Source organism: Gouania willdenowi, chromosome 9 (genome assembly GCF_900634775.1).
Source record: "Gouania willdenowi chromosome 9, fGouWil2.1, whole genome shotgun sequence".
Taxonomy (NCBI): Eukaryota; Metazoa; Chordata; class Actinopteri; order Blenniiformes; family Gobiesocidae; genus Gouania; species Gouania willdenowi.
Window position 1 is genome coordinate 7,955,262 of NC_041052.1, and position 24,284 is coordinate 7,979,545.

Here is a 24,284-nt window from a genome sequence, read left to right on the forward strand (position 1 = left end):
CACCCTCTCTGCTTCCATCTTTCTCATCTTAAGTCCCCGGGGCTCCTTTCTTCTCTCTTTAAATAGAGGCCCGAGCTGTGAAGTCTAATAATGGTCATTTGGCCTCCCATTGAAAGCTGGGTAATTCGGCCTGGGGACGGCTCACTTTGAGCCACATGACACAAGGAGCTTCCCAGTGACCATGGAAACCGGCGCAGTGGGATCCTGGGTGCCTCCGAGTGCTGTGAACCGTAGTGAAGCTGTGATTTAGGAGTGGGACCTTGTTTTAGGATGGTGGGGGGGGGATAGGGAAGTTGGATGAGCGCTCCAACTCTGACTGAGAGAAGCAAGTATGAAGAAGGAGGGAGAGAGAGAGAGAGAGAGAGAGAGAGAGAGGCCCCCGCCTGGTCACAGTGGAAACCTCTACCGACACCCTGCCAGGAAGAGCAGCCAAGATAATATCAGCAAGTTGAGGCGTACACAAACATGAAAGGAGAGCCCGAGAGGCACCCCCCCCACCTCTGAGTGTTCGTGCTTCACAAGCCTTTCTCTCCCTCCCTTTTTTTTTCTACTACTCGCCCCCCCTTCACCTTTTCAGCCTCACTTTTTATGTCCCCCCGCACGCTGTGGTGTTTGGAAGTATTTGTGCCGTATGGGGCAAAGAGGGCAGGTGGACAGAAAGACACCACAGAACCCGTGAGAAGGTGGAAACATGTTTGTTTCACCTACAGTATGCTACGTCTGACTCTGAAACACTTTCAACCAAAATGAGAATCAAAGACAAAGTAAATAAAAGAAGAACCTACTACGCCAGAGATGAGACATTTCTATCACAGTGGGGGTCAGTTTGCGCATTTTCGCTGTTGATTTGTGTATATATTTATTTTTTATTCCACATATTTATTTATTTTTTATTTTGTGTATTTTTGGAGTGATTTGCTGCAGTTTTGTCATTTTTCCTGTATATTCTGATGTCATAATGGACAAATTCATTTTGTGTGTTTTCAGAGTAGGTTTGCACATTTTTGTTGTTGTTTTCTGTATTATTTTATTTGTTTTGTGTATTTTTGGAGTAATTTGGCATAGTTTTGTTGTTTTTCTCTATATTTTGCTCTCATAACAAAACAACCAAACAATTTACAGAAAAAGTCCTTTTCTGCATTTTCGGAGTAAGTTTAAGGATTTTTGTTGTTTTGAGTATTTATTTATTTTAGTAATTTTGTGCATTTTCTTTCTCGTTTTGTATATTATTTAGTTATTTGTAGTCATTTTGATTGATTTGAGTTTAAAGTTGGTATATTTAGTCTGCCATTTAACTAAACTTTTAGGTTTTAGTAGATTATATCCTTAAATTATTTTATTTTCTTGTTCTAAAAAAGGTGAACATGCGTGTGTATTTATACAAGTATTAATGTGTGTGTGTCGGTGTGTGTATATATACATAAAGCATTTGTTCTGTTTGTTCCTGTTGTTTTATTATGTACAACTCTTTGTGCTACATTTCCCCCATTGATAAAAAATGCTACATAAATTAAGCTTTGATTGATTTTGAGTGATTCAGAACAAGGGGTGCAGTTGCGAACCCCTGCTTTAGCCGTTACATATCCTAAAAAGACGGTGCTATTATTCAACAGACCAACATGCTGGATTTGAGGCGATTTCAAAGCGAAGCCGATTAAATGTGGAATTGCAACATCTGCCCAACAAGGCCTGTGGTATGACACGGTCCTGGCAGTGCCGTGGCCTTGCAACGACCTGTAACACACACCTGAGTGTGTAGGACAGCTAACCTAGCCACGGGCTCCGTGCCAGTCGCCTACAATATCACACTCATCTGTCTGATGCTCACACACACACACGCACGCATGCACGCACAAACGCCAATGTAGCCCTCAGAGCCCATGGTGTACTTTTGATATCCCAGCAATTCCTCCTCACACACTGACAGCTTTGCCTGAGATGCCAGACACAGTTACATAGAGTCCAAAAGCCACTTAGCGCTAAGACGCAGCAGCTGTTTGCTCTGGCCTGCTGTCCTTCATTACCAACAACAGGGCTATGGCTAAAAAAGTAGCACTCCTCCACATTGTTCGATTGCACATTGTGGTTTCAGACCCTGGTTTCTGCATACCAAAGTCGAGGCTTCCAGCACAGAGCGTGATTCTCAGGCACACGTGTCAAATTCATGGCCCGGGGGCCAAATTAGGACCTTTTAAAGATAAAATTTGACCCAGAGGAGTTAAGTAAAATGACAAGGGTTGGGGTCAATTATACACCAAACAAAAATATAAACACTTTTGTTTTTGCTCCCATTTTCCATGAGCTGAACTCAAAGATCTAAAACATTTTCTAAATACACAAAAGTTCAGTGAGAACTTCCCCTTTGCGAGATAATCCATCCCACCTCCCAGGTGTGGCATATCAAGATGCTGATTAGACAGCAGGTGTGCTCAATGGGTGACATGTTCGGTGAGTATGCTGGCCATTCAAGAACTGGGATGTTTTCAGCTTCCAGGAATTGTGTACAGATCCTTGCAACATGGGGCCGTGCATTATCATGCGGCAACATGAGGTGATGGTGGCGGATGAATGGCACAACAATGGGCCTCAGGATCTCGTCACCGTATCCTTGTGCATTCAAAATGCCATCAATAAAATGCATCTGTGTTCATTGGCCATAACACAGGCCTGCCCATACCATCACCCCACCGCCACCATGGGCCACTCCATCCACAACGTTGACGTCAGCAAACCGCTCACCCACACAACGCCACACACGATGTCTGCCACCTGCCCTGAACAGTGAAAACCGGGATTCATCCCTGAAGAGAACACCTCTCCAACGTGTCAGTCAGTCAGGTCGAGACCCCGATGAGGACGACGAGCATACAGATGAGTTTCCCTGAGACGGTTTCTGACAGTTTGTGCAGAAATTCTTTGGTTATGCAAACCAATTATTGCAGCAGCTGTCCAGGTGGCTGCGCTCAGATAATATTGTAGAGTTTTACAAATTCAATGAAACTCTACAATATTTGCAGGGGTTTCTAGTTTTCCCATGCTTGTAGAACACAATGGAAGTCATTTTTAGTTTTAAATTGTTAGAACAAACCTAGTTTTTCCAAAATCCTGCTCAAACATTTCCCCAAACTGATATAATATTGTCACTACCTGACACCTATTGCTTGGATATTGTCGATGCCTAATACACTACGGACCTGAAAGACATGTCAACTTTACACGTATTTAAAAATCTTTAAAGTCATATTTTTATCAATCTTAATGACATATACTGTATATTTGTTAATGTATTTGTTGGCGTAATGAAAATTTGTCTTGATGTACCTTTTTATGTAATGTTTCTGTATATTTCTTTAACTTGCTTTACTTTTTTCTGTTCTTATATGAACTAGAATCTTGATTTTTTTTTTTTATGGATCCCAGGAAAATTAGCAACCACCACTGTGGAAGATGATGGGGATCCAATGAACAAATAAACAAATACACTACATACATTTATATAATTTATACATGGATATGCAAAATGTTAAAAAAGTTCGATTCCCCACCTCTGCGGCACACTTCAGATCAAACTTGTCCCTATTTGTCCTCTGAACTAAAATGAGTTCCACACCCCTGTTCTAAGGGATGTGTCCCTAGAACTAAGTCGATAGAGTTCTTTTCTTTTAACTCCTCGAAACATTCTCAGCAGCTAATTTTAGTTACATCGGTGCAATACCAACAAACCATGTTATTCTTGGCTGAACATAAGGGATTAACTGATCATGGTTCAGAGATGACCTGATAAAAGGCACCCGAGACAACACACACACACACACACACAAAAACACGCATGCCAGTGAATTTCAAATGCTTTGCCAGCCAAGAGAATCACTTCAAACAAGTCGAGGTGTAACGTGGGAGGAGGGGGGTCACATTTTTCTGCTTTGCGAGAGGCAAATACCAGCCAACCCCTTGTGCCAGGAAACAGGCACACTTGCCTTCGTCATCTTCCTTAGAAGCGTCCACCGTCACTTTCCCTGCTCCCGACCCACCCACTCCTCAAGCTTTTCTAGCCTCTTTTTTACCCCGACTTGGTGACTAATATAATGACAGCATGTGTAGGATGAAAGAAGGGGAAAGTCACCCTGCTAAAGTCGCTGGACCGGACACAGCGGCACATGAAAGAAAAGATATCGCACTGGCACCTCGACAAAAAGAGTTTGACTGCTGACGGCCACCAATGAATTCAAGGTTTCATGTTCCAAATGAGCTGCCAGAAATGGCAGCGTACGTGTGTGATGAGAAGGCACACAGGTGAAAGGACGGAGGCCAGTTCTCAGAAAGCTAAGCTGCGACAAGGAAGCAGAAGAGGAAACAACAAAAGTACAGATATCTAAAAGGACATGTGTAGAGGTGTGAGCATGACTTAAACCATTAAAAAACAGCAAAGAGAGGTAATGACTTTGATAAGTCACAGTCGCATAAGCCTGCATTTACAAAACAATAGGAAAATGTTGCTAAAAACACAAAGAATGAAGGTATCAAAACGGTATTCTTTAAAATCACATCTCATTGGGTTATGTTACTACATAGTTTTTATGAGCATTACCTTCAAACTTAAAACCAAAAATGTCTAATAAAATAGACTAATTCCTCGTCTTAGAACAACTTGAAGCAAATAATGTCTAATGACTTTCTCTGCACCGTTATCCATTTAAAGTTTGGATGGGTCTAAAGCCTTTTACTTAAATCTAGAAGGTTTGACTGGGTAACCTATAAGACACATTTCTAAACGAGTTCGAACTCTGCGGTTAGAAACTTGCAACACTTTTCCACCTAACTACATTGAATCCATAAATCCCTTTAACAGAAGTCAATGAAGGCAGCATTTATTTCATTTTCTTATTATTTTTACCTTTATTTATCTAGCAGAGTCTCATTGAGATCAAGAACCTCTTATTCTTCAAAACAGTTAGGTTCAAAGAACTTGCTCAAGATTCCACAGTGAATTCAAACCGACAACCTTCCGGTTACAAGCCTGCTTCCTTAAGCATTAGACCACAACTGGCTGAGATTACAAGACTATAAGGATCTCCCCAATTAGTATGAGTACACTACTACTAGATCTGTGTATGAGTACGGTACCTATTTATGCAAACACAGAGTTTATGATTATTCAAAGCTTTTGGAGACGATCCCTAATATTTTATCATAACACTGATAAAGACAAAGTGTAGCCCTCATAGATGAATAAATACAGAGCATTTCTTCCACAAAACGGGAGAATTTAAACACAAACAAATGTCGAAGGTTGAAATTGTCATTTTTTGACTCCATCACAAATATTTGATTTGTTGACAAATGGTCATGTGACTTGAACTTTGGAGAATTTCGTGCTTTGCCTTCTGGGATTGGGAATCCCACTGTAATGTTTGAAGTTACATTTATGATATTCAAGAAGTAAACTTTGTCTTTGTTTGGTTGTTTCCGTTATACATCCCCCATTGATTTGGCACAACTTCCAATGTGTGAAAACACCAGAAATGTCACTTTGGTGGATTTTTGGTGTCACACTGGCATTAGTAGTGGATGGGAACAACTTATGATGAATTAATGGTAGTGATCGTACCCAGCAGCTTTGAATAAAATGTTCCCATTTGCACTGACGCCGACAAACTCTTGATAAACGGCGTCAGGTTAAACTCTAATATGTTTTATCAAGTTAGTTGTAATGAATCAGTCTGTTTTTTGTTTTGTTTTTTAACTTCCTTTGGACAGTTTTGCATTGCACAAGCATTAGTCAGCCTTAGAATCCAAACAACCTCATTGTTAAATCAAAATTGATGACATCAATGGAATCTAAGCCCGTCCGATATCGCGTACTGTTATCGTCGGTGCATCTCTAGGAGATTAAGTAAGACATGTTGTGAAATATAACCTGGCTGATTTTGGCTTTTGCAGGTTCCAGGGAATAAAACTTGTTTTGTAGTTTCAATAACGACCAATAGGTCTGCTAGTTTTGATGTCATTTATGTTTAGAATTCTTAAGGTCTCAACACCTAAATTACAAAAGCTGTCAATTGTAGATAACCGTCGGTCGAGTTATTGCCGTCACTCGCTACAAACATGTTTAATTGATTACATAAGTGGTGGAATTATCTTATCAGCTAAGCAATACACTACACTACACAGAGTTCAATACTCCCAGAGAAACTACGTATCTGGCTGCAGTGGGAACCTATTCACTGTGGGTTTTGCTGTTGCTGGGAGAGCAGCTGCTGCTATGGCAGTCTGAGGTCACAGGTTTAATAGTCCCAGCGCCCTCACGGGAACCTGACAGGAAGGACAGGAAAAAACTGTGTACATATACGAGACACGCTAGCACTTTAGTAAGATCCACACATGGACTTCAGAGGCTGCTATGACCGACCTCAGTTCCTCAGTTTCCTCTAATACTGATGTCTAGTCGTCTGTTCCTTTCTTTGTTGGAAGAAGAGGTCCAAAAATCATCAAACAATGTTGTAGTATTTCCTTACACCATAAACTAGCAGGTAAGGAAAACCATGCTTAGAGAAACATAACTGAACTTCAACCTGAAGTCTTTTGGATATCGAACAGTTTGGCCAATAAAAGAGAAACTTTTGTGGGAAAATACCAACCCACAAATCTATCGTCACTATGTAAAAAAATAGAGTGGTTCAAACTGGAACAATCACTCTATATTTAGATATGAATGGGAGTAAATTCTGTGACTGAAATGAACAGAATCTGAACTGACCAGACAAGACCCCGACATTGTTGGTGGCAAAGTGTCTCTTGAGTTCAGTGAGAGGCCACTGGCAAGGGTGGGAGGGGCTGAGATGCTTCCAAACACACTATTGGAAGAAAATATGTACCAGTACACATGGACTGGTGCTGGCTGTGTTGTTCTGGGTTTAAGGCGAAACAGAATGGGATAATGTGAACCGAATTTGTAGATAAAAAACAATTTTTATTTTGTAAATTTGAGTTTTATTCACACTATGCTGAGATGCTAAGGCAAGAGTTTATTTATATATTTTTTAATTGTAATGTTATATGTCATAGAACATGTAGTTATCTGATTTCTTAATCAGAAAATTTAAGCTACTGTGAAGTTACTGTTGCACTTTTGCTTAAACCTGGGTTAAAGCTTGATATTGTTGAATGACAGAGCCTCATTTACTTTTTATTTTGGGATTGTTTGATGCATTTTAACTCTTGAGGACAATCACAACAATAAAGTTGCACTTTTGACAATATATCTGATGTCTGCAGTCATTTTTAAGTGCACTAAAAAAAAAAATCAAAAATTGAATCGAAACTCAAGATTTTTTTTTTAGGCAAAATCGCCCAGCCCTAGGTCAATTATAATTATAATTGCAATTGTGTAATTGATAATCAGTTACAATTACAATATAATTATAATTGTAATTTTGGGAAAATCTGTTGCTGTTGTAACTGTAATTGAATTGAGCTATCGTACGTTATCGTACAAGATGCTAACAGAAAGCTAACACAAGAATTGTAATTCACTTAAGGGGAAGAATAATAATTGTACTTTTAATTGAAATCGGAAAAAATGTTGGTCGCTGTAATCGTAATTGGGTTGCAATTGAACATGGATAATTGAAGACGGAATTGTAATTGAAAAATGTAATTGACCCCAACCCTGATGTGAACACACTACTGCTTGGATTCAAAGGCTTGTGTCACAACAAGCAGCAACAGTGGATTTGATTCTCTCTTGTAATAATAGTTCTATTCTAAATAAATCCCAAAGATTATGTGAATGTGTTTCCATTTCAATTTCAATGCAATGAAAACATCAAAGCTGTGTTTGTTTCGTCTCCGTTGACGATGTGCAGAACGGAACGAGAAAAAAGCCTCTCATACGAAAGTGAGAACAAGATATTTGCGTTCTTCTATTTGGTACGTCTCACTCCTTGTTCCTAACACGTCACCTGAGGAAGACTTTGCTCTAAAAAAAAGTCTGTGAGAACCGCTGTGTGAATGATTTAATTGGCATATGGTGTTTGTGCGATCTCATCTGACACACACAATCGTCAAGACGACTGGCAAACATCCTGAAATAGTTGAAATATGTTTCCTCATCCATCTCCTGAGCTTTGATTCCAGCGAGGCACCACAGATTACAACAAATGTTTCAACTACTCAGCGTCATGGGTTACAATACAGCAAAGTTATTCATGTAAATTAACTTAAAGCTTCAGTTCTGTCAATATCAAAATATACAGCGTGCTTCCACACTTTAATGAAAAAGGCAAATGTAAGAAGCAAACTACTAAAAAAATAAATGTTGCAAACATTTGCTCCACTTTCTGCTCATTTTTAGAACAGAATAGATGAGCTTTTCTTTTTGGTCATATTTAAAATGAGCTTGATTGCACGTAATGTGTACTGGAATCTGCCAAGGCCTTTATCTCGATTTTAATCACGATACTCTGGTGCCGATTCAATTTATATTGCAAGTCTGATTTATTAAGTATTGTGATTCAATCATAATGATTATCCCATTTTTAATGTCCTTTTCCCTTCTAAAAACAATATATGAGTCATAATACCCTCCCCCCCCCCCCCCCCCCCCCCCCCAAAAAAAATAAATAAATAAATAAGAATAATGAATATTTTTCTACTTCTGGAGAGAAACAGCAATTTTCAACCTCCCTCAATAAAAAAAAAACAAAACACCAAAACACACTATATTTCCATCCAGCCCTACTGTACACCATTTGCATGAAATTCAGAATGTGAGAATAGGATGATTATATACACAAGCCTAAATGGCTAAATAAATTAAGCTGATCCTTGCAAAAAACCACTGGTTTGTGAGAAAATGGTTTAATTTGCATGTTTGGACAGAGTATCTAAGCTAAAATACACATTAGCATCTGCTCCTGATGGGAATAAAAAACCGTCTAGCTCCTGCAGAGGTTCCTAAATTGTCTCGTTCTGTCACTAGAAAGACATTGGGTAAATGAGGCTATAGCCACTCAGCCCTCCCGCCTCTTCCTCATTCTTTCAGGAATGTTGGTACATTCCATTAAGTGGAACACTTAATTAAAGTGTGATAAAATACCACTCTAAGGCTCCTGAGGGGTCTGGGCTTTGGAGAGAGGAGGACAGGAACAAGGAAAGATTCATTCACCTCTTACTGGGCAAGAGCAAAAACAGCAATAACCACAACGTACATCTAGAAACTACTATAGCAGGCCAGAGATCGGTATTTCTTCTTTAGGTACAGATATTGTGCACAGGGGGTTTGCTGATAGATGTAATGCCAGCTGGAAATCTTGTTGACAAATTTGGCTTCTGTACTTTTGTGCTAAATTAGCACTGATGATGAATCATTTACCTTTCCCAGAACAGTGAGGCAACTGGGATCCAACTCTGGCTGCTCCAGCTTCACCACACCAACCCAGCCGTATTCATAGAGATCCTCTTCATCGTTGTTATTACATAGTCCCAAAGGATGCATCTGGAAACAAGACATAGATCAGAGATATTATAAGTGCCTTATTGATGGTCAACATTACAACGACAAACACAACTTGAATCAATAACAAACAAAATGAAACATCATCCTGGGATGTCTTATAGCGCATTTTCACTGGCGGTATCGGCTCTACTCGGCTCAGCTCTACTATCTTTTGGCGCGTTTCCACTGGAAAAAAGTACCTCCTCCGTGGTATTTGGTGCTGCTTTTTTTAGTACCTTCTTTGTTGAGGTTACAAAAAAGTCTGAGAATGAAGAGGAAGCATTTGGCCACCATTGATTTTTGTTGAGTCTGGCAGTTTCACGTGTCAAGTTGGTGCTCAATGGAAACGCTCCGGAAAAACAGTATCGGGTCCCAAAAACGAGGAGGTCGGAGCCGTGTAGAGCTGATACCGTCAATGGAAATGCCCCATTAATGGTAACACAATTAAGAACACAAAAAGTATCTTGTAAAGGGTGGGGCTTTTCGGTAAGTGCGACAGTATATCGCAATATTAAAACATCTCAAAATGGAAGGAGTTTTTTTTCTGTTTGTGCATTCTATTTGGAGACAGGAAAAATTGTGAAAATTTGTCCCTTTTTTTTTTATTTGTTAATTTTTTCCTATCGAGTTGAAAGTGTCAAACCCAGAGTACGGTAAGTATGTAAAATAAAATAAAAAGTCAAGATAAAAGAACACGTTTTTCTAACTGCAAGTTCTTTATTCTGCCCTTCTTTCCAAAATACCTTCTCAATCTGTCGCTTTCGTGAGCCCATTATCATCCCACCCCTCATATTTTGAGATTATGGTGAAATTAAGGATCAATATATCAAAGACTAAATGGATGCTACAGAACAGAATTGTGTTTCAATAAAAAAACGCCTTTTTGTTTTTTTAAATACAAAAAGTGCCTCTGTTCTTGTTTTTTAAACCAAAGAGCCTTAAGAAAAATGTTTAAATCATGAGCCTTTGACCACAAGTATGATATTAATAAACTACAATGACGTAATACCTTTATTTCCAATGGTAACGACTTGTGGCCACAAAGTGGTCATTAGTGGTTTCGCTGAATATCACAGTTATTATAATACAGTGGTTCTCAAACTTTTTTGGCTCAAAGTACCCCCTTTGTCTTATTTCTGAATCTAAGTAGAACATTAGAACAGTCTAATCTAAAATAATTTTGATCATCATTTTGTTATTGTTTGTCTGTTCTTTTTATTATTCTGTATATTTTTCTCTTATTTTGTGTGTTTTTGTTGTCGTTTTTGTGTGCTGTTGGTATTATTTTTATTTATTCTATCTCATTGTGTGTGATTTTGGTGTCGTTTGGTTGTTTCTTATGTCGTTTTGTATAATTCTCTGTTATTTTTGCGTATTTTGTAGTGATCTTGTGTGTTTTTCTCTTATTTCGTGTGTTTTAGTTGTCGTTTTGTGTTTCCGGTAGTAAGTATTTTTCTCTCAGTGCATGTATTTTTGGTGTCATTTTGAGTATTTTGTTGTTTGTCTGTTCTTTTTATTATTCCGTATATTCTTCTCTTATTTTGTGTGTTTTTGTTGTCGTTGCTGGTAATATTTAGTGTGATTATTATTTTGAACTGAAAATAAACATTATAAAACTTCAGTAGTTAATTTTCCTCTTTCTCTCAAGTAGCCTGTAGTGCTATATAGCGCATACATCGAAGGGTACAAATACCTCCATTTGAGAAAAACTGTTATAATACACTATATACTGTACATATCACCAGTGGGTGTATTATTTCATGCTTAATCAACTTGGAGAGGTGACATTCGACAATGTACAAACACTGGTTTATCAGACCATCTTGAAATCTATCTCGTTATATTTAAAGCCATTAAATTGGCTCAGGCCTCTCCCAAAAAGCTCTGCCAAACTGGCACCAAGACTAAATCCTAAGGGATTAAAAGGTAAATTACAGTCGACATCACAGGCACTGGATCAGATTAGAGTTGGCCTTGGTTTCCAATAAAAACAAACCTGGTTCTCCAAAACATGAACCTAGTTTAGTTGAACAGCCTTATCTTTCATAACAGTGAAGAATATAATAAACAGTCACCAAGAAAAATCTAGGTTAATATCAGGGGTGTGCGATTCATTCTAATCATTTAGACTATTTTAAAGTTATTTTCCAATAAACAAACAAATGGAAAAAAGGGAGGAAAGATAATTTAAGCCAGGGTAATAAAAAAAAAAATTAAAAATTAAATATATGTAAGCAATTTATCAAACTCACACAGACTTTTGACTTTGTTTAAGCAACATAACATAACAAGGCAGCATATCAGTCTAGTGCGGGGGTCTGCAACCTGCGGCTCTAGAGCCTCATGTGGCTCTTTGACTCTTTTGCAATGGCTCCCTATAGTTTTCAAAAAAATATTTAAAAAAAGGAATTATTTCTTCAGAATCAGAATTACTTTAATAATCTCAGGGGGAAATCATTTTTGTTACAGCTCCAGATATAAAAACAACATATATTACACAAGCCACATCTATTAAGAACTCTACATATATAAAAGGTCAACTGTACAGTTTAATTACGTGCAAAAAGTGCAAAATGAAAAAGAATGTCTGTGTTTGAGTCAGGTTACAGAAGGGGGGTGTCTCTTACAAAGGGTATTGATGATTAATGACATCAACTTCAAATAAAATTATGATAAAACCATGTATTAACCTAAAATTAAATCACAACTTCCTACTCCACTTCCTGCAACCTCTACAGACCATCTACTTTCCTTGCACCTGTGGCTAACCTTAAGTTTTAAATCCCTGATAAGATAATTCAACTAACAACTATTTTTGAAGAAAATAGAAATTTTATGCTTAATATGTTGCAAAAAATTAGCAATTAGCACGAGTTGACCGACATGTTCATGATCAAGTTTTTTTTTTTTGTAGCCCTTCAAATGCATTAACTCAAGAAAAAGTATGTTTAACTGTATAAAATTTTACACACACTATTGTCTTCATTGAGAAGGTATTTTTTTTTGGCTCCGGAAGGATTTTAATCCAGGTGAGATTAGACAAAATGGCTCCTTTAAGAATAAAGGTAACAGACCGCTAGACTCTAGTGATTTCAGATTGTTTTTGAGGTAACACACTCATGTTAATGAAATCCTATTTTAAGCAGTCTTTTGAACCCCTCATTTCCCACAGTTTGGACAAACATATCCATTACAAGGTAAAATGTTACTGCTTTGGTTATATGGACCGATATAGTCGATAAATATATATTATATATATATATATTTAAAAAAGCCCATTGATGGAAGCTCAGAAAAAGGTAACCGACTAAAGCAATGGACAGCTCCGAACTCCAATCTGCTCAAACAAGTCCTGAAAAAGATTAAAACTGTAACCAAGCAGAATCCTCAAATCCAGGATCCATTCACTTCCCTGGCAACAGTGTTAATACAAGCATTAGCATTAGAACCGCGCCAAAATGACTTGAATGCTACTTATCCTATTAACCCAATGACCATGGCAGCCATGAGCACATAGTACTACTTGGACCGCTCTGGCCTATAGGATGCTGCTGTGGAGCAAAGATACCCCTCTCTACCAACCGGTGACCCCCGACCTTTGAACTCCACTTCATCACGTCGGCAGCAGGTTAGCCGGTAAACAGGACAATTGAGGAGATGTTCAGAGAGTGGCTTGTCACTTCAGTGCCACTGGGCTGAAGGGGGTCAAGCCCCTGACCCGATGGGGTTATGGGGTAGAAGAGGATCGGCTTCAGAGCAAAGGGGTCAAATGCAAATAAGGTGGACTCATAGGGAAAGAATGTAGGCAACGTGTGCTGAGCTGCAGGTCTGCAGGCACTGTTGCCGTCATTTGTGCCTCCAGGATGAAGGATGTGATGGAGGAGCATCCGTTCAGGAAGAGTTAAAAAACACTGCAAGAATATAAGATGATGAAAATAGAAAGTCACATGTATATTTGTTGTATTTGAATGCAAAATGACTTGTTAGACCAAGCATTAAGTAATCTGCTATTTCTTTTACTCATCATGTTAAATGATTGATCTTTAAACTTTAAATTGAACAATAACCTAAAGTAATTTAAGATTCAGGTAAAAAAAAAAAAAAAAATTGTTTGCAGAAAAACCAAAAGCTGAAATTTTTATTAGATTGTTCATCTTCACAGACAAGCTAGCTTAACTCAATGCTAACAGCAACGATAAATCAAGCACAACATCTACGAAAGTTTCATTTGTATTATTAATGTAGTTTCATTAATGCTGTATTGGCATTCTCAACAATAGGCAGGAATTATTTACACTAGTGAGTTCCGTAAAGGATTTAAACAATAAAACATGTTTTGACACCATATGTGTCGAGTCTTTTTTTTTATATATACCTTAAAAATTAAATATTTTGGTAAAGCTTCATATTTTTTGGGTATACAATGAGGAGTCTTACAAAAAAGGGAAAGAAGGGAAAGTACTTCATACTATCCTCTCTGACACATACTATAATGTAAAACCTAGCACTTTTTAAAAGGGGATGACTGAAGCCAATAGGTCTATGTATGGGGTGGTTAATAATCAAACTCATTTCCTGATTTGATTCTGATTAACAAAGTCTCAATTTGATTACAAACAATTTCTATTTGATAACAATTATTAATAAAATTTTCACTTATTAATGATTATTGATCCAATTTTCAAATATTAATGATTATGGATGTTCCATTTAACATCGGTCACATCAATTATTTGACTTTTCTTTTAAGTAATGCCTCCAAGCACCTTCAATATTGTACAGTTTAATTGAAATATCCAAATCAGAATAATGTAAACAATCTTTGGAAATTGAAACATTGATTTATAATAGTAAATAATAAAACTGTGATTAATCGATTATCAATTGTTTTTTGCTCCCCCTTGGCCTATGTTGACCTTTAGTGGTTTGCTCTAGAAAGGAAACGGTCTACACCATAAACTGTTAAAAGAATTAACGGGACAAGCTCCCAGGTGGAGTGAAGCTTTTATTTTCAGAGCTCCCCGTACTGACTGGCTGCAGTATAGGTCATAAACCCCGCCTCCTCAATGTTAACAGATGGGATGTGGGTCAAACTGTAAAGTTAAAATACTCATCACAAAATTTTTTTCCAAGCCTAAACTCTGCTGTGATCATTAGTTATTATCACAGCCGCGGATCTTGCGTAGCTCTCTTTGTGAATAGCAGTTATGTCGCGTTTCCCTTCAGTTTTTTTTGTCTTTTTTGAGCTGTCAAAATTAGTTGTTCTGCAGTAAACTGTTCTAAGCCATTGGTAGAATTTCCAGCAGGATGTTCTTGGCGTGGCCATCAGGGCAGTATGCTAAATGGGCGGGGCGCGTTACCAGGGGTCCTCCCACTGTCCCCTACTGCGCAGATTCTGGCTCCAAATGACGTCAAAAACTGAAAGATGGAAACGGACATAAGAGTCGTATTTTGGCTTCAAGAATTTTGAGTGGGAACAGCTACAGTGCACGCCCACTGGTCTACACAGGCAAATGTGAAAAAAGCACACTCGCAGCATAAGATGATTTTAACCCACTTTTCTACTTTCATAGTAGTTTCAAACTAGTCGCCTTATTTGACTGCGTTACATCAACTCCCTGTGTCATTTTAAAAACATGTGGATTTGTAAATGAAGATGTGCAGTGGGTTGTTGCGGTGCTGGTTGACTGGAAGATAGATTGTAGCCTCAGGCTGACAGGAGCAGGTAGGCGGTGCAGGTATACATTACATACACATTTGGTATGATAATTTCAGAGCAAGCTTTGCTTTTAAAAGATGCCAAAAATCCAAACTCAATGAAAGACTTTGGGAAATGAGGTTTGCATCACAACTTCTTGCTGGAGTAATAAAGAAAAAATAAAAAATAAAAAACAAGCCTGTCAACACCAATAGTGACTGGATTTTATGTTTACGATTTCATGTAAACTAGGATAATAGTGCTGCCAGGAAAGAAGCAGAGTGGTTGTAGATGCTAAAATGTGGATGAGTCCATTCCAGGAAAGGTGAAGTATTGGATGACCTGGCTCTCCGGTTTGCCACGCAGCTTGGACAGCAGTAGGGCACCCCACCCGCGCCCCTAGCCCCTGAACACTGGACCATTGTCTTGCAGTTCCAAATAGGACAGTGTTGTTGTTGTCGACCATGTTGTTATTTTAGAGGCTGGCCATTGCTCCATTATTTCTACTGCAGAGATTTTTTTTCTTTTTTGTCAGATGTTGACGTAGGCGTTGATAGAAGCTAAGGGATAGTGAGCAGAGGGAAGAGCGGCACTTTTTGGACGAGCCCTGGCAAAATGGGTCACCACCACTACAGCATGCATACGTAAACGTGCATTCACACACTGAACTAAACGACTAGGGGTAAGAGAAGTAGTCCATGTATCATCATTCAGACATAATCGATAATTGATGCATAGATTTTCAATAGTCGTTAATTTAAATCGTTGATTATATGAAATACTTCACAAGGATAGGTTAACAGATATTTTTAAAGCACTATGAGCTGCTACAGGGTGCCGTCACACACAAAACCCTGCATCATCATTCAGACATAATAATCAATAAATGATGCATAGTCCCTTTCCTGATCATCAGTAGCTTAAACAACGACCAATATAGTCGCTGAAGTCTTGTTCAGTGTGAACGCACCTTAATAAACGGGGGCTCACCCATTAATTAGCGTTACATACCCATTGCCTTTTACTCAAAATATAAGCATAATTGTCAAGTAATCACTCCAATAATTGCATTTAATTAAACTGGATGTTTTTTAATGGCATGTTTTGTCACGAGTCAAGTTAGCGCAATGTTTATTAAAAACTACTCAGTGAAGATTTAAAAACTATTGCTTTTATTTAAAAGCCTTTATCACATCCAATTGGGACCTTATTTTGAAAATTCCCCACTATTACCGCTAGCAAAGCCACTCCATCTTCTAGGTTATACAAGAAAATATAAATTCAAACTAAACATTTAAAGCACTAGTCCTGATACCACTTTTTTTCAGTACAAGAACTGATACAAGTGCCAATCAGAGCTGCTGTGATTTTACAGAAAAACAACTTTAGGTTGGATTGTTCATTTATTTCAGTGAAACATCTTTTTCAACAGCTGTACCACTTTGGTAGAGCTGGCCTAGTGTTTAAGGTAGCTGCTTGATTGGTTTTCTATGTGATTTAATCTACTTGGTGTCATCATTTGCCCGTTAAATTGGTCCCCACTGAAACTAAAACATCAACTGGTATCTCATACTGCAATTCCAGCATCAAAAAAAGTCATGTAAACACTGTGTTTACAACTAAAGGCAAAGGCCACTCATTCAGAGCTGTAGACATATCGTGTTAGAACTCACTGGGACATTCCTGGTTAGATAAAGCTCAAATAAAAACAATAAACATCTTGTTCTGGGTGAGAATCATCTGGCTAATCTGGGCTTCCACGACCTCAAGCTGATACGTCTACATGCTTAGCCACACATGCAAAGAACCAATGGAGGGTTAGGAAACTGCACATTTGTTATGTTATTTTGCAAAGGCAGTTGGCTTTAAAGTAGTACTCAGCCTCAGTGTGTATCATAAGTCTTGTCTAACAAATGTCTTGCCCCTAATAACAGTTTAGGGAGGTAGTTTTAGGCCCATCTGACCCGATTCCCTTCCCTACTCACAGGGAGCGGGTTTGGAGCACAGTGCTGGAGTAGGGAAGGTATTAGTAGTAAGGAGGAGCTTATTGGAGGAGGGTGAAGGGGTTAACTGAATTAACAAGCCAGGGAGTTTGGCGGTATGCTTCCTTTCCAAAGAGGTGAATGAGTTTAAAACCAGTAAACAATCATTTAAGTTCACTGTTCTGACGAAGACTGGCAGTTGACAGTCGAAACATGTCAGGGGGTAAAAAAATATCCTGAAAAACATTAACCTTAACCTAAACTCAACATAATATTAAAAAAGAAGACAAAATTAATCTCGCTGGAACTATTACATGGAAGTCAAGTGAAACTTCAAAGGACCCATCAAAGAAGATCAGCAGAACTCCTCTGACGAAGACTGGCAGTTGACAGTCGAAACATGTCATGGGATAAAACATTCCTGAAAAACCTTGTCTGAATAAACAAAACCTCAAAATAACATACTATTCAAAAAGAAGACAACATTAATCTTGCAGGAACTATTACATCGAAGTCAAGTGAAACTTCAAAGGAACCATCAAAGGCGATCAGCAGAACTCCTCTGATGAAGACTGGCAGCTGACAGTCGAAACATGTCAGGAGATAAACATTTCCTGAAAAACTTTGTCTGAATAAACGAAACTTCAACTTAACATACTAATCATGTATGCACTTCTGCCCATTCCATGTTACACGAAGGCTAATTTAAAAACCCATTTCTTTGGTTATAATATAAAATATGTAACATGCAAGCGTCACCGCAGGGCAGCAGGTGAACAGGCGTTTGATTTAGAATGCTGTGTGCTTGAGAATTAAAAGCCTATTCTTCTTACGAGATATATATTTAAAAAAAGGGAAGGGGAAGAGAAATGTATAGTTAATCATTTAGCCCGCTTTACAAAGAACATCTTGTAAAAATTGCATGTGCCGCAGACTACAAAGCACCTTTGATTGCATAACAGGATTCTGTCCTTTCTTTGACCTAAGTGCAATCAAAATGTTTTGAACGCAGAGCTTGGGCTGAAAAATTAGACTTTAAAGAAAAAAAGAGTGTTAAATCCAGTAGCTTAACTAAATATAGGTTAGGTTAGGTAGTTTTGATAACCCTGTTAAGTTAAAAAGACTACTTTTTGCACTTTTTGTTTGTTAAATTAGAGAGATATCTCTGCAAAGTAGGTGATGATGGGTAAAAACAACTATATGATAATACAAAGTAGGGTTATGGTTAGTGGTTTGTCAGACATGTCAGATGAAGTCATGTTTTTGCTGTTTTTAATAGTTTTTAAAAACTATTGAGGATTGTTTTTATGTTCTTAATGCAGATATTATATGTATCACTGATGTATGAAGGATTTTTACTGTATATTTCATTCACGTTTGCATGAATATTATGATTGAAATTTAAAACGCTGCATGACATTTTGACACTTTAAATAACAGTATTAAATATATGCAATAGTTTTTCGGAATTCAAAGTGAGTGCCTACATAAGAGAGGTACTAGATATATGGTATCTCTTTTATGCATTCAAAATCTTTGAACCAAAAGAAATGCAGTTGGACAAAAATTTTTGGTGTCATGTCAGGCAAGATGAAGGGACATTGGGGTCTCTAAACGCTGTCATTTCTTCAGTATTTGCATACATGGCGAAAAAAATGTTTTTCCCACTCTACAAACTGCTCATGTTGAGACAAAATAAACATAAATGCAAATTTACAAGTATTTCATTGGTCAAATGCAAGGAGGATCATTTAAACACACATACACCAACACCAACAATAGGACACAAAACTCTTGTGTCTGACAGTCAAAACGGTCCTTAAACAACTCATTAGCAGACGAATGCAAAAACACTTCTACTGTACATTCAGTAGAGTAAAAAAAAACAAATCTGAATTTCGTAGGTGTGAAATAAAGTTTTCAACTACAAAATAAATAACTACAAATGCCTTATTATATATCCATATTTTGTCCAAAAGGTCACAGAAGTGTTTTTATTTCATTCTGATATCATAGGGAATACCAGGAACAAACTAGAACAAAAATGGTTTCAAGGGAATCATTGTCCTACTTCTCTGGCAAAAACACAAGAAATCACGATAAGAATGATGTAAAAATACTTCAAAGCATCCGTTTACGGGACTCCACTTCCCACAATGCAACGCGTGAAAACAGGTTGTTTACGATGGAGATGAAAACAAAATTTGAAGTGGCAATTTGAACCTTTTTTTTTGGGTAAATGATGTATGATGAGGCATACATTATGATTTTATCTATATAAAAATAGCGTGAGTAGCTTTAATCCATAGCTTTTAACTTAGTGAGGAGTTTTTTTCTTAGTCAATGGTTGACATTCCACCACTAAAGTACTTGAAGGCAGGTTCTTAACCTGGCACGCCTTATCCATCTGTACAGGTTCACTGTCAAACTGGTGGTGTTACAAAAAAAAGAGCAAAAGTTTCAAATTACATTGTTCTATTAAGTTTTTTACACAACTGATAAATGTAATTGCATCATCAGAATTTGTACTCGTAACATCTGATTTTGTCTAGCAAACTCTTTATGACTTCTCTGGTTGCCCCGTTTCTCCCCAGCACTGGAAATAAACTTCAAAGAGCAGTGGGAGCCTTAAGGAGAGACAGGGAATGAGATCCGGTTACAGCGCAGCAGCTGGGAGGGCCCTACAGGTGGGGCTGACCACTCCTCCTCCAGAAACTCTATCACTGTAAAGGGATCCTTTGCCTCTTCTCTCAAATAATAAAGACTTCCTTCCTTTTGTCTTCTGTGCTGGGGCAAAAGGAACCATTAGCCTAGAAGGCAGTGGTGGACTGCGACAAAAATTCAGCCCTGGCATTTTCTGTCCAGACCAGCCCACTACATCAGAGGACATCATGTAGAGGCCGTTATTAAGTCAGTGATTCTCAACTTGTGGCTCTTCGTGTGTTCATTTTAAGTAACCTTAAATGTTGAAACTTTTAACCCCTTTTAAACTATTTCCTTTGGCTATCTTGCAACTTCCTTTGTCCCATTTTTGACACTTTTTTTCCAGACTTTAGCTTCCTTTTACCAATAAATGTCCCTTTTTTCCTATTTTTTTTTTTTTTGTCGATTTTTTCAAGTTCTTTTTGACACTTTTATCCAATTTTTTTAGCTACTTTTCTTCCAAATAAGCTTACTTTTGCTCAATAAATATCACTGGTTTTCTTTTCCCCTACATTGTTCTACAGTTTTGCCCTTTTTCATTATTGTTTGCCACATTTTGCTCATTACAGCTCCCCTTTGCCATTACATACCACCTGGTTCCTCTTTATTTGTCCATTTTTTGGCCACTCTTGCCTGCTTTTGGCCCACTTTAGTCACTTTTCTTGCCACGTTTGGCCACCTGTTACCATGGCGGCCTTCACTCGCTAGTCAAAAAAACCCCCCAAAAAATGTAGCGGACCAGAAAGGGCCCACTTTCGGTCGGCGGCCCACCGGGACGATGCCCGGTATAACAGATGGCCAGTCCACCCCTGCTAGAAGGTATAGCTGCCAAAACGGTCAAATAAAAATGAATACTCATAGTACTAACTAAATACTAATGTGCTAGAATGACTCACCACACCATCTTGTGATAAAAACTTATATTACAAGTATTTGAAGATGGAATCTTTAGTCTTTTATCTCTATATCTCTCTATAACCCCTCTAAATATTCCCCCTGCATGCTAGTCCCCCAGCCTCACCCACACGGTGTTGTCCTCATAGTAACAAGCAAAGCAAACAAGTGTCATGGTCTCACAGTGAGCCAGGGACGCTAGCAGGGGACACCTCATATCATCATGTACGTGTCCCGATATGTCACACGAGGCACTGGAGTTGACAGCGTTAACACTGAGCAGGACGCCAAGCTTGTGACTCTATTAACTTCCTGAGAGCGCATCCCAAAACCGTCGGTGGCTGGTGTCTCTGTACACACGCACGCACAACGGTCGCTCTGGTGTCACTTTCAGTTCTTACAAAACCAGAGTGACATGAACAAAGAACATGCTGACAAAGTTCAAGGGTCAAGATTTGGTGAGATGCTTCCATTTTGGGAGTGGGTTGGACAAAGGATGGAGGGCAAGACATCAAACATCTCTGTAGCACAGTGGACTGTCATCCTCAGGTTGGTGCCATGTAGAGATGTAAAGAGTACTGATATATCCTATTCAAGTACAAGTACTGTTGCTTGATTGAAATTGTACTCAAGTAAGTCATACATAAAACACTAAAGTACAAGTAAAAAGTAGCTCATTTAAATAGTACTCAAAATAAAAGTTACTAGTTACTAGAGGTATAGAGTACTGATACGTATATCCTTGATTGAAATTGTACTGAAGTGCAAGTAAGTCATACATAACATACTCAAGTACAAGTAAAAAGTAGCTCATTTACATAGTACTCAAAGTAAAAGTTATTAGTTACATTCACCCCTACGTTTATTCATGGTTATAAATCTTGCCAGGGTTCCCTTGCACACATCTCATAAACACCTCATATAAAAACTTAAAAAGGAAGAGACCAAATCTTGCACAACTGGAACTTAATTTTTTTTCACAAAGGCATCTGTATAAAATAAAACATTTGTCATGTACAATTCTTTTCCAAATAAAACAACACCAATGACTTCAATTCAAAATAAAATAATTCTCAGGCTCTAAGTATAGCTAAAACTGAGGAAATATCCTCTATTCAATGCTGTTTTGGCACTGTGCCATACATTTAATCTGGTTGGTTGGCGATGATGTGGTGCATTTCATCGTTGTCTGGTCATTTCATTTTTTGTAGTTTCACAACGTAAAAGTCAGTAACGGTTGGGTGTAGAAATGTAACTAATTACTGTATTTCTTTTAAAATGTACTCACGCACAAGACAAATTACTGATTTAGAAATATACTCTATACTATAAAAGTACAAGTACCCATTAATCCACCTCAATTACAATAACTTGAGTACTTATAATCCATTACTTTTACCTCTGGTTCCACGGTTACTGCTCAACATCTATTCACCAAGAAGAAACTGTTGCCTGCTGTTAATAACAATGGGAATTTCCCAGACAGGTTGGCTTCCCGGCAACACCCCATATATCGTTGGCATTTCCATGCCCCAACCATCCAAACAATTCTTCAACTTTAGCCATAAAACAAAAGCCAAAGTCTCTAGTTAATGAGCAAAGATTAATGCTCCCACAGATCAACTGGTGAGCCAGGCAGGGATGAAGGAGGAAGCCGCCTGGAAGGGCGCGCATACCTGGCACATTTGCTCTGCCTCTGCTTATTTGTGCGTACATAAGAAGGCTGAGGGGTTGAGGTTGCTAAAAGTGGACCGAGGGGAGCATTGCAGTCATCAACACCTCAGCTCTGAGAAGCCTTTGATGTTGTGCGGCGTCTTTGATGGCCTTGGCCAGTGAGGAATGCTTTTCTACCCCCCTCCCACCCTCCCCCTCCGTCCCCCCCAACAGCTCCCAGAGCAGTGGAATGCAAACTTCTGCTCAGCCTGCGGGAATGGGATTAGAGCCTGGACCCAAATTGTCCTTCCTCTCCTTCACCCCTCCTGAAGCTTTGTGCCACCGTTCAATCCAAGTGCCACATAACTTATGATCTGGAGCTACATTCACTTCGTGCACGTTCAGATCATTAACAAAATATAAGAAATGCCTTAAGGTTAGTAATATTTCTTGTACTCTGACACACAGTCTAGCTCGCAATAGTTATGCAGTATGATTGTATTTATTTACTGTTTGAAAAACTTTTAATAAGATGGGTTTTTGAGGACTTTAAAGAGTAACTAATGGTTCGCGGCTCAACTTGTCTAGAACACTCGGATGGACTATCCTTCTATCCTATTCTGTTTGCCCCTTCTGTTCACTAACCCCAACCAGTTGAAGCAGATGGCTGCCACCTCTGAAACTGGTTCCGCTGGAGATTTCTTCCTATAAAAAAGAGGGAGTTTTTTCTTCCCACTGTCACTCAATGCTTGTTCATGTGGATCTTGTTGGGTTCTTTCTTTCTTACTATGGACTCTATATTTTGTTAAGCGCTTTGAGATGACTGTTGTAATTTGCGCTATATAAATAAAGTTGAATTGAATTAAACCCCAAGGTTTTGGCCAATGTGCCTCGGCTGGAAATAAAAAAAAAAGTCTTATTATGGGCGTAACTTCGAGGTCAGGTAAGAAGTGCCCAGTCTATACTATAGAATATCCTAAGAACATTCTATGCTATACTAACTCCCTAGTTAATATTCACTATACCTCTCTATTCGCAATTTCTCTCAATCCAACCTACTCGCAACTAATTGTAGAGTCAGCAGGTGCTAGTTTTCATAAGAAAAATGTCAAAGCACAAAAAATTGCAAAATTCAATTGTAATGGTCATGTTTCAAACCATAGAGGGCAGTCACTATGACAACAAAGTTACTTCATACCCAAATACATTTGTTTTCGGCAGAAAAAAAGCAGTCATGCGGTTACTCTTATTTTGTTGATTTTTATGACATTCTGCAGACCAGACTTTCAGCCAAAAAAATGCAACATGGAAAACAAAAACATGTACAACATTTGAAAGAGGGTAAATTGCATGGACCGCCTTTCCACATAAGACAACACAAGTGTTTGCATGTAAAAGTAACCTGAAATGGAGACTTTACCCCTGAAAAAACAGGTGACCACAGGCCAGCTCTCTTTTTCGGCTCTCTGCTTTGTGTAGTGTCCAAATAAAAATCTGGATTTATATTATGTTTGGGTGGGATCAGAGAAGGCCTGCAGAGATCCAACAAGTCCAACAACAAGCTGCTGGCGCGTCACCTAAACCTTGACACTCAGATATTAGATTAAGGGGATGGAAACATCAGATGACCAAAGTCACTTGGCAAATGAATATAGCCACCCTCGGTGCATCAAAGCAGACAGCCAAACATAAAATCAGACCGAGTGTGTATGTGTGTGTGTACAGTTACACTGGGAGATGAGTGCTGTAATCCTGCCGCCCTCAGAGCAGTGATGGAAAGGGCTTTCTGTGAAAGGTCACATTCATTTTGTCCTCAGACACACTTAATGCAGTAAATGGCCTTCCCCATGACAACTGC

The 24,284-nt window shown here is 38.5% G+C and overlaps 1 protein-coding gene across 1 annotated transcript in view; it reads right to left on the minus strand.

Annotated features, from left to right (window-relative positions):
• znrf3 (zinc and ring finger 3) overlaps nucleotides 1-24,284 on the minus strand; it is an 83,305-nt gene that overhangs the window by 19,980 nt on the left and 39,041 nt on the right. The window contains exon 2 of the mRNA XM_028456910.1: nucleotides 9,374-9,496. Coding sequence (XP_028312711.1) covers nucleotides 9,374-9,496 — 123 coding nt within the window. The remainder of the gene's footprint in view (nucleotides 1-9,373; nucleotides 9,497-24,284) is intronic.